Raw genomic sequence first — 12,387 nt, forward strand, 5'->3', positions numbered from 1 at the left:
GGCACTTAGTAATCATTAAAGAATTCTATAGGGGCACTTATTATGGGAGGGGCACTTATTAGTGGAGAAGGCTTATTATTAGGTCGAAAACTGACCTCATATTGGGCTATTCCAACTGAGTTTCATACGCCCCCTATTTAAGACATGACCTTAATCTTCCACACAGGGTGTGTACATGTAGAGTCACTCATACAGGTAGCCCATTTGAAATCCACACTCTGCCCATGTGTGTAAGATTAAGGTCATGTCTTCCATAAGGGTGTATGGATTTCAACGGGAAAATTGTCTAAGCTATTTCAATAGAAGTACATCTATAAAAGTGAAAAACTGGTGCCAATGTCAGTATGTAAAACATGACTGTTTTTGTGACACGATCTGGTCCATGAGGGCCAAAAGTGGTAAATTTGAAATTGAGATAAAAGCAAAAATAAGGAGTAAAAATCAATAAAATGCATAACAAAATACACATCATAAATGCTTTAGAACCAAGTATGCTAGACCTTTGGCATTTTCAGTATATGATAGCCTATTGTTTGTATAAGGTAATAATTATACAATGTAGTTACTCAATTTTCAAAATTGCCTCCTTTGGTCCCCATGGAGCAGATCGAGTCACATTTGTAGAAATTTGAGACATCTGTGAAGTTGTTCTTTGAAAAGCAATAATTACTGCATGTATATCATTGGTTTGTTCTTTTTGAATGAAACCTTTTTATTCCTCTCCATTTGTATTGGTGATTAGTATAATAGATGTTCAAAGGAATTTGCACCACTCTAATTAATTGGTCTTAGCTTTGTGGTTAAAAATCTTTCAAAATTAATTTTACTTAATATTTTACTCAAAACCACACACACAAAAATGAAAGTAGGTTTTTAGTGGACGGTGTCTATAATTACATTTTTTTGTACCATCATTTGAATAAAATTCCCTATCCTAAATTTGATATAATTTATTACAAATCGTCATGCGAGCAAGAAAGTGGTAGCACAAGTGGTGGGACTTCCAATGCTTCCAGGAGCAATTTTAATCACCATTATCACCTGATAACCAATCCCATTAACATTTGTGTCAAGTTTTTGGATTCGTCTACCAATGCAATTTCAAAATCTGCTCATATGAATTTCTTGTACTCACACAACAAACCATTGTCCAGGCTTCAGCAGCTTACTAAAGGTTTGGTGATTTCAGATTTGTGTTGCTATAACTTTGTAACATTTTGTTATTCTTGTTAAGTTAAGGGCATGGTGGCAGAGTGGAACGGGCTGTGACTCATAATCGGAAGGTTGAGGGTTTGACGCCATTGTGTTGTGCCCTTGAGTAAGTCACTTTATCTCGATTACTCCTCTCCACCCAAGTGTATAAATGGGTACCGGCATTCTTTAATGCTGGGAAGGTAATAGAGTCACTGTGGAGGAGGTGTGGCGATCCCCCCACAGCAACATTTCACGGTGGAGTCTGGCCTAATCACTTACGAAAGAGAGAGGTTCCCTAAACCCTCATGATGTATTTTTAGCATGAAATTTTATGTAAGTAAACATTTGGGGGTTAGGGCAACAAAGCAGTATCTGCAATAGCTGCCAGTACCACAGTACTCACTGTATCAGTGCTCTCAGGCTCTTAACACTACCAGTCTGGAACCATATCTACTCATATTGTTAGATTGTATGCAATACTAGAATGCAGAAATGGTCAAATGTCAATATGGCAGCTATTGCAGAAAGGATCTTTTGGCACTAATTCCGCGAAATATTATTAGCAGATGTCAATTTACCCTAGTACATTTATGATGTGATCAAGCAAAATCAGTCGCAAGTCGGAAATATTGATTTGGAGATATAGCTAAACCATGCAGGAAGTATTACCTTTTCTTTCCTGTTGTTTTGGAAACTTTTTAACTGCTCATATCCTTTGAACTGGTTGTCCAACTTCAATGGTGTTTTCTGCAAAATGTAGCTTTGCAAATGTTGTTTACAATCCTATAAGAAACTGGAAATAGAATATGTCCGACCAGGGCCGGATTTACCTTTTGGGGGGCCCTGGGCTAGGCCTAAATTTTGAGGCCTCAAACGCACCGTGAGGAAGACATGGGCACTCAAGTGGTCACATGTTTAGAGTTTACTAGGATATTTGCGTGCGAAGTGAGCAAAAAAATGCTGATTTTGTAACAGGCAATTTTGCAATTTTTGTAGGCTATTTTGGCCCAAAACATGGTGTTTTTCGGCTAAAATGGAAGATGCACACTGCACAGGGCAATTTGGGGGGCCCCCAAAATTTGGGCTGGGCCCGGGCCCATCTGGCCCTGTGGTAAATCCGGGCTTGTGTCCGACTTCAGACTGATTTTGCTTGATCACATCACATTTAAACTGCCATGTCCAAAATGGAACAGGTGCTTGCCAAGACATAGTTATCAGGTAGCTATGTGTACACAGGTGTTTTTTTTCAGTAACCAACTTTTGTGTCATATTTTGTAAATTTGGTATGTAGATTTTGTAATTTGTATATTTGCAAATTAAAATACCTTGATTTTCTTACATTTTTTTTGGCGATTGTTTTAATGGTGTGTACATAAATAATGTTGATGTAGCAGCAATTCTCACAAACCAATTATAACAGGCCTGTAAGAAACAACATTTAGAGAATAAAGGTATTGGTTTTAGCCCTAGAGTGCATCTATCGTCTCATATAACACGGGCGACATCATTATTTTAAGTAAAACAACGAGGCGAAGCAGAGTTGTTTTACGCCAAAAATAATGATGTCGCCTGTGTTATATGAGACGATATATGCACAACAGCGGCTAAAAACAATACCTTTATTCTCATTCTTAAACATTTCAATTCAAATAGAAATATCATAAGTATATTACAAATTTTAATCAAATTAAATGCTACATTTTATAAGGAACTACCTCGTGCTTAAAATCAATTAGTCCTGTTGTTGCTATGCGCCTTCCGATTGGTCCAAATAGCGAGCATGTGTATCGTGTTGATGAACATAGCGCTGACCGTGTGATATCACACGGTAAGAACCAATGAGATTGCAGGAACGTTCTCAAGTGTTTAAGAATAATATATATAGGGACTGTGAGGCTATTTAGGCAAAAAAAAAGTTTGCTTGTCCTCGCATAAACGACCCTAATCGATTGGTGGTATTTTTATATTCAATTTGTTGCCAAAAATGTCTAAAATCATGTGAAGAAAATACATGTTTTATGTGTGTTTTAATGGACGCTCCAAGCAGGTGAGACTTGTGGTTTGAGAACTGCCTTGTTATAAAAATAATTGTGAGTGTGATTGTGAGCTTCCAGCTTAAGGTTGGTCTTAACCCTGGAATTATGGAAACTTTCGGGCTTCATAACTGCTAAATTATTGGTCTAAAGAATATAAAAGTATACATTTTTAGAATGGAAATGACTTGATGAATTCATCTGTGAGGTCCAATTTGGGCCAAAATGCTCATTTTTGAGAAAATCACAAAAACAGGTTTTTGACCCAAATTTTTTCAGCATAGCGTAACAAAAAAAAAATTGTTTGGCCAAAAAATTTTTTATTAATTTTAAAAACTAGATAAAATATCTAGGGACTTTTTTTATTTTTGTGAATTTTGACCAACTTTGAGAAATTTGCACCAAAAATGGTCAAAAAAAGCAAAATTTTCAAAAAAAGCCTGATTTTCACCCTAATTTCAAAAAAGAGGCTGTTTTAAAAGTTGTACATGAGTCCATAGCAGTCAGGTTTTCTTTAACAAACACATGAATAGACCTGGCCTACTGTATTGTTTGAGAGCTGACTCCTATGGACTCTTTGCAACTTTTAACACTGTTTAAAACGGTCTCTTTTTTACATAATGAACCATTGTGACTGAACGCAATGTTGTGTGACGCTATAATTTGGTCCATTTGTGTAAAACAAATAAGACTACCCATACCTTTTAACATGTTTGCATTTCGTCAAATATTTTTTGATTTAGGGGGAACTTATTTTGTGGACCCTATATGTCTAGAAAAGATGGATTAAAAGAACATCCCAACCCTGTCTGAAAGGCATGTTTTGTGCTATAAAAGTTCAGTGCTGCCAAAACTTTTCAGTGCCAAGGCGCGGCACATTGGCTCGCCAGGCCGCGGTAAAAGAGTCTCAAGTAGCCCAATTTTTAAGCTTCCAAAAAAAGCACCCAATAATGTATATTTGGGCGGATTTACCCGAATTTAGATCGCAACTCACCCAATTGGGCCGGAAAGCACTCGACTTACAAACTTCCGGTACTCAATGGGAAGTTACGGGCCGATCAATATTTAGTTACAAAACCCTTTGTAATTGCAATTCGGAGCTTCAGACTCAAAATCGGCTAAATTGAAAGGAAAATACATCAAACTATTGCTGCGACTTGACTTTTGCAAAGTAGCCCAATTTTAGGCAAGTAGCGGTCCGATTTTTTGAGTAGCGGCAAGTGATTGCCAAGTAGCCCAATTGTGCGCCTATGGCGCGGCGTTGGCATCACTGTAAAAGGTTCCAATTTGATTGATTAATTAATTGGGATCATTGACTGTCTAGATTTTGAATTACATCACCACACAGTTGAGGGCCCCTTGAAAGAAAATCCCCTTGCTGCACAACTTTATTGCCAGAACACAGCCCTATACATCTTATTGGGCTCCTTTGATCTGTAGTATATGCCTGACTGAATCACTGAAGAGATTGATCTCAAAAGTTTGTAGCCTCCAAAATGTAGTCCATACAGGACCAACACAATATTTAGCACTATTATTAGTATAATCAACGCGTACGCCTGACGGCGTTGATTATAGTGCTAAATATTGTGTTGGTTCTGTATGGACTACCAAAATACTGTACTGGCATAAATATGTCATATATCAAGCAGACCTAATCCGATTCCACACATTCCTACACTTCAATGGCAGCCATTGAAGGGGCCATCCCACCTGAAATATGAAATGATGCATGAATTTTAAACTGTGATCTATCACCCAAGGATGTTGAAAGTTTACAATGCAATACAGTATTGATTGACTTAGAAGTAGCACTTTTCCACCCAATTGGGCAGTTGCAACACCAGTTTGGTACAGATGGACCAGTATGGCTGAATGAATTCTGACCATCACTTGGCTCATCGGATGAGTGTATATAATTATCATGATAAGTGAAAGCCATCTGGGTTCATCCATCAAATATTTGGGCTGAATAATTCTGGCAACTGTAACCTGATTGATTGGCTTCTTAAGAGTACAAGAGATGCATGCAGCATCACCATTTTCTGCTACCTGATACATCACATAGTCAAAATACATTGGGTGCAATTTGTATTTTGAACTGGTTAACTAGATCTGTTCATTTGCCAACAATTATGAGAAGTAACTTTGAGGAATAGTACACTGGTGAATCCAGGAGCGCAGGATACAGGAGTATATTACAAGATCAAAACAGAGGCTGTATCTTTTCAAAGGTAAGGTGAAAATATTATTTAGAGAATAAACGATAGGAATTTTCATTTTGACTATCGTCTACCGTGTGATAGACGACAGGCAGGTCCAATATTTTGAGTAGTGGATGCCGACGCAGCCGGTATCCACTACGATAAAAATATTGGACCTGCCTATCGTCTATCAATCATAGGTAGAGGATAGTCAAAATAAAAAAATCTTATCGTTTAATTATTCTCATTATGTTACCGTCATAAAAACTCCCCTTTTTCTAAAATGAACTAAATTTGCTTACAGGTTCACATCTTTTGTTGCGCGTACTGCTAGCGTGTGCGAGTATTCTGCACTGCGTCTACGCATACAGCGCGATACATACGCGCACCTCTATGAGCGTGTTACGCGTTATCAAGCCTACAGCCTGATAGACGACACCCAAAATCGTGCGATTGTCTAATTAGATTATGTGTCTACATAATAGACCACTCCCACTGACTAAGAATGTCTCGTCACCCTTTTTGTTTTGGACACTCAATAAAATCAGATCATCTCCCGATCCTTCTAAATTACTTGTCACATCTAGTTGAGCAAAATAGGTTTCTATATAATTTGAGAAAAAATTAAAAAAACTAGTTTGTGTCCGACGTCCTATCAACCAGACTGAAAATGCCGTTCTGCGCAGGTCGGCAACCATGCACACCGTCCCTTTGCCCTTGACGTCAGATGCAAACTAGTTTTTTTTTCATTTTGTCTTTGATTATAGTGTCTTGTCTAAAGTTGAGAAAAATATTGGATATTGTAGTGGCAGATTCAAATCAGTGTGTTAATGGGTTGCATCACCAACAGACAAATTGCTCTTCTACGTGTGCTTATTCGCCTGCGAGAGGATATCGCACATAATTTGAACCTTCCACTGCGAAATCCAATTACATGGTATTACTTGCCATTTTTATCATGGAGTTGAGCATGTTGATTACCTTTCTTCAATTGTTTCAAAATGTATTGGTGTTATTTGTAGAGTTAAATTTACAAGTACTAAAGTTAATTTTTTATTACTTCCGTGGTCCAAGCTGTGCGCCAAGTGTAGACGAGCGTACACACAGAAGAAATAAACAATCACGCTGATTGGCTGATCAACGCACTTGACAACAAGCCGGTTGACCCATTGGTCGGCGGCGCATAGTAGGCGACCTTGTCACTTCTACGCGATCGCAATTCACCAGCACGTACCCGGACCACGGAAGTAATATAAAATTAACTTTATGTTAGCTATAATGCTTATAAAGTATAATTCATGTTGGGTCTAAGGCTGTGCTTTTCTTTGATGACTTTGACCACAATTTTTTATTTTTTCAAATATCTTAAAAATACAAGAATCTAAAGCTAATTGAACAGACAGTAGTACCTTTTGGAATAACCTTCCAACTGATGTTAGATGCAACCTACTTTGAGTGTATATACTTCTAAATCCACTGTAATCAAGTAATAATCTTTCAAATTTTGTTTCATATTTCCATGTTGTTATTAACTGCTATGTTGAATTTAAAATGCTTATAATGTGACATGATCAAGGGGAATGAGTCACATGTCGACCCTAGTCGAAAATGAGTTTTACATATGTTTCTAAAGAGGTCATTTAGAGCTTTCAGAAACTGAAAACTCCATGTTGATGTGACTTTTCTGTGGGAAGTTAGGTCAACTTATCAATCGCTGAAAACAATATAAAACAAAAGAATTTTAACACTTTCTTTGCCAATATCTCAAAATCAATATTAGCGACATCCGACTCATTCCCCTTGTTATTGATCGTGTCACATATTATGTTAAATGTTTATATTTTGTATCAGGGTCTCATGGGAGACCAGTATTGTATTACTGAACTGAGTAACCCTGAAATAAAGATTTACTACTACTACTACATAATTACTTTTCACTAGCAACATGAATAGAAAAAATGGCCCAGTATATATAGTGTATAAATATTTTCTGCTCTAAAATGCGGGAACTGGTGGACTCTTGGTCCCCGTCTTGGTGTACTGGAGACAGTAAGCCTATTATTTTCCCTCGACCCGGCGTCTCGGTGCACTGGAGACAGTGAGCCTACTATTTACCCTTGACCTGTTGGTCTCAGTACAAATTGTAGGCACACAGTCTCCAGTTCACCTCGGTGACCAATCGATTCCACCCGATCCCGAATTTAGAGCAGTAAATATTTGTTTTACATGTATATCCTTCATTAATATATTCTTTGTTCATTGATTGGTTAAAATATATAGAAACACAAGACCTTTATCATAGACATAGACCTAGGCATAGGTATGCTAGGCCTAGTCAAGGCTAGGCTGGCTTTGGTTTAGTCAAGGCTAGGCTGGCTTTGGTTTAGTCAAGGCTAGGCTGACTTTGGTTTAGTCAAGGCTAGGCTGACTTTGGTTTAGTCAAGGCTAGGCTGACTTTGGTTTAGTCAAGGCTAGGCTGACTTTGGTTTAGTCAAGGCTAGGCTGACTTTGGTTTAGTCAAGGCTAGGCTGACTTTGGTTTAGTCAAGGCTAGGCTGACTTTGGTTTAGTCAAGGCTAGGCTGACTTTGGTTTAGTCAAGGCTAGGCTGGCTTTGGTTTAGTCAAGGCTAGGCTGACTTTGCTTTGTTTTGATTGAATAGCACTATTAATAGTACTTCCAATAGTACCCTATTCCCTCATCAATCGGCCTTGTGACTGATTTGCAAAATAGTTCAAACTATTTTTGGTCACATGGTACTCGTTTAACCAATTAATGAACAGAAAATATTAATGAAGGATATAATAACAAAAGTATAGCACACATTTCCAACCCCAATTTTCAGTTTTCTGAAATGAAAATATTTTTACTCTTAAATTCAATATCATTACTGATCGAGTTTAATCTTATCATGCTTATTTCCAATGTCAAACTTCCATTGCGGGTACATTCTTATCATCTGGTATATAGATGAAGATCCAAAAAATGTCCCAATGTCTAACTAATTTATTGTAGGGGATAAATAGCATATTTATCATTGAATGCGATAACCATGCATTTTGAATAATTCTTACAATTAAAACTATTAATGAAACAACAAGTAATGATGCAAAACACAAAAAATAGAATCATTTTGAAAAACAAAAAGGATGAGGGCAGAGACTTTTCTGTGGTACTTATTTCCAGTTCAATCAAATAATTGTGAACATTACATAATTGACCTTTAAAATCTCGTTATCAAATTATAATAAGTCTCCATTGGATTATTTAATTTTTAAATGTGATCTTCACATCTTTTCAGGTGACTATGAAGAGACAAATAATTCAAACCAGACGCATCCATAGAGTATGCAAATATTGTGGCTTCAACGCAGGAAGTGCATCTCGTTTTATATCTCATATACGCCATCATGAATTACGCATAAAACCATACTGGTATACCAATCCTCATCTTAAACCAAAGGCTGGATGTTCTCAACTGAATGGACAGAAAAGTGGCAACGACAGCAACCGAAAAGTACCACCAAAAAATCGCAAGCGTAAACAGGTACCTGGAAAGCTACCGGTCAAGATGAAATTCCATAAGAGTGCAAAAGGTAAATGCACAAAGCTTAAATGCGATTTCTGTGATAAATCATTCAAGTTTTTGAGTCGGAAAAAAACACATCAAATGACCCATACCGGTGAGAGACTTTATCCATGTAGCTACTGCAATAAATCATACACAACAGTCACAGCCAGGAGGGAACATGAATGGACTCATACTGGATATAAACCATACAAATGTAGCTATTGTGAGAAGCACTTTCGAGCAAAATGTCATAGAAAAGTTCACGAAAGACTACATACTGGAGAGAAACCTCTGCAATGTCAGTTTTGTGATAAGAAGTTCAGGCAGCCATGTGGATTGATAACACATGAAAGGGTTCATACTGGTGAGAAACCATTTAAGTGTAGCTACTGCGACAAAACATTTGCACGGGACGAAGGGAAGAGACAACATGAACTAACCCACACTGGTGAAAAACAGTTTGACTGCAAATTTTGTCAGAAATCTTTCCTGAAGTTGACCACATTAAAAAAGCACGTGTTAATCCACACAAATGACAAGCCATTCAAATGTGATGTGTGTAACAAGACCTTCAGGCAGCGATCGGGAACGCTCGATGCCCATAAAATGACACACACTGATGTACGCCCTCATAAATGCAGCCATTGCGATCAAGCTTTTAAACTGAAAGCTCATATGAAACGACATGAGTTAAAACACACAGGAGAGAAACCATATCGTTGTTCTTTCAGTGAATGTGATCGGGCTTTTATTAGACAAGATACTCTGAAAGCACATGAACTGACTCATACTGGAGAGAAACGATTTCGTTGTAAATACTGTAACAGAGCTTTTGCTCTTCGGTCTTATGTGCAGGCTCATGAGCAGACGCACACGGGTGAAGAAAAGCGTCACAAATGCAAATATTGCTGCCAATCTTATCCGAGTTTGAGAAGCTTGAAAGAACATGAATCAACACACACAGGAGTAATGCTGTATACGTGTCAGTATTGCCCCAAACAGTTCCATTTCAAAAGTAACTGCAAGCAACACGAAAGGAAGCATGAACGGGATTCGTTACGGATTCATCATTGTAAACATTGCAGCAAATCATTTGCATATTCTGATGAATTACAAGTGCATGAAAAATCTCATCAATGCAGCTTCTGTGCCAAGATATGGCCGAATATGAGTCTTCTAAAGCAGCATGAAAAGACACATTTGACTAAGACTCACAAATGTCAGTATTGTGATATGGCTTTCAAGTTTTTTGAGCAGAAAACTCGCCATGAGATGATACACACAGGAGAAAAACCATTCAAATGTAGCTACTGTACAAAGACATTTAACAGACGAGATAGATTCAAGTCCCATGAAGAACTTCACAGTAGCAAAAGAAATTATAAGTGTAGTTACTGCGAGAAAATATTTACGCAATCTAGTGGATTGAAAAAACATGAAATTTTACATACAGGAGAAAAACAGATTATGTGTAATTTTTGCTCAAAGTCGTTTAATAGTTTGAAATCAAAGAAATGCCATGAGCGAACACATGATAAGCCTATACAAGACATTGCTACAGTACAAAATTCCATTGTGCCAAGAGTACAATTGATGGACATGAAAAGCTACACTAGGGATGGTAATTGTTGAATATTACATACATGTACCTACTCCTGATTCCAGAAGAATACAGTACTAATTAAAAAATATTAAGATTTTTTGCCAAATGAAAATAGCTTAATTCCAATCCTTTAGTTCTAACTGGTAATAAAGGTCAAATTTTAATATTTTTCAATTTGAGGGGAAATGGGCCAAAAACATGCAATTTTGCATGTTTTCTTGTAGTCGTAAAACTCCAAGACTTGGCACAAGTTTAAGCATTCAAAATCTTAGTATTGGCTAATTAATTAGCTAGTAATTTTAATATTTTATGTTATCTTTAATAATTGGTTGCGAAAAAGATTAGAAAATGTGATTTCAAAAAGGTAGAATGCGTAACTTGAAATAAGTCTTTGTACAAGTCTTTGGGTTTGATTGTCACAGCATACAGAAAAACAAAACACCCTAAAAATGCATGTTTTTGGAGGGTATTTTCAAAAACTGACCAAATATGAAAATGTTACTTTCCTTGCCCGGTAGAACTATACTAATGAGTTAGGATTTGGCTACCGGTATGTTTCATTTGGTAAAACAGGATAGTATTTTTAATTCTAAAAAATGAGTACTGTTTTTTTTTCTGGAATATGGAGTAGTGTTGCAAGAAATACTGAAATCATGTAGGGAAATGAGGAATCATGATAAGGCAAAAAAAAAGAAGAAAGTCGGTCTCAGGCACCCACACGCATTGCTATGTGAACTCCAATTAATGCTTAGCGCTACGCCTTGGCCATAAAATTCAGTGCTTCTGGGTTTGTATTTTTACCACCACCGTGTCTCGCTGACTCTTTTAAGCCAATTTTTGTTTCATCAAATTGTAAACTTTACACTTTCTGTAAAACTGCTATGCACCATGTGTATGAGAGGGTGTTAGTTGCGACTAGAGATTATCACAACAGGATGACGAGCTTCTTTGACAGCGAAGGCATGTTTTAATATCGTATCGCGATCCAATTTTGGGTGTGTTGCAGTTTGGTTGTTTTTTGTACACATTTCGCCTAACAAAACTATTCATTGTGTATGTATATTACTATGTTCCTGTTTTTGAATATCACATACATAAATATTGTGCCTTGATTGTAAAAAAAAAAAAATCGCGTGAGGACTTAGCTCATTTTTTTTTTCTTAAAAAGGATAGCCGCCCTTGGCTTTTTCCCCAAATGTGCCTGAGACAGACTTACTTTCTTTTCTTTCTTTTTTGGCCTAATATCATCAAATAATGCAAATGAAGGAAAAGTAGAAAATGTAAGGAAAACTGTATGGAAACCACTACGAGAAGCCTGATGTTAAAATGTTTTGCCTTTGTATAAAGGAAGACAATTGAACAAGAAAATTAATGTTAATGCTTCACTTGAGAAACACTTAACAAGGCCTCGGTTAACTGATATTTAACATAGAATAATGCCATTTTGCTGAAAGTTTTCCCTTGTAATGCATCGATTTTTAGCAATTGATCATATCACAAGTGGTAACATTTTTGAAACGTTTAAAACCAATCTATTTATCATGGTTGAACACATTCATCAGGATCGGTAGAATATTATTAATAAGACCCCTTTGATTGACTAAATGTATCTATCTTTTACCAAATATTTAATTGTAAATTTTACCACATATTAAATTGTAAAATTTGTGCTAACTCAACGCATTTGATATCTTTCTTGTTTCTTTTGTAAATAGATGAACTTTTTTGTATGTCAGTAGAAGTAGTTTTGTATAATTTATTTGTGTGCTAACCCTAACCCCCTA

General features: G+C 36.7%; 1 protein-coding gene across 1 annotated transcript; it reads left to right on the forward strand.

The window, feature by feature from the left end:
• The first annotated feature begins 5,164 nt into the window (after positions 1-5,164).
• Positions 5,165-10,635, forward strand: LOC140156992 (uncharacterized). Its single transcript, XM_072180046.1, has 2 exons — positions 5,165-5,461; positions 8,731-10,635. Exon 2 carries the CDS (start codon positions 8,737-8,739, stop codon positions 10,630-10,632), a length of 1,896 nt encoding a protein of 631 aa, XP_072036147.1. The 5' UTR covers positions 5,165-5,461; positions 8,731-8,736; the 3' UTR covers positions 10,633-10,635.
• The last annotated feature ends 1,752 nt before the right edge of the window (positions 10,636-12,387 follow it).

Source organism: Amphiura filiformis, chromosome 7, assembly GCF_039555335.1.
Source record: "Amphiura filiformis chromosome 7, Afil_fr2py, whole genome shotgun sequence".
In the NCBI taxonomy this organism is placed as follows: domain Eukaryota; kingdom Metazoa; phylum Echinodermata; class Ophiuroidea; order Amphilepidida; family Amphiuridae; genus Amphiura; species Amphiura filiformis.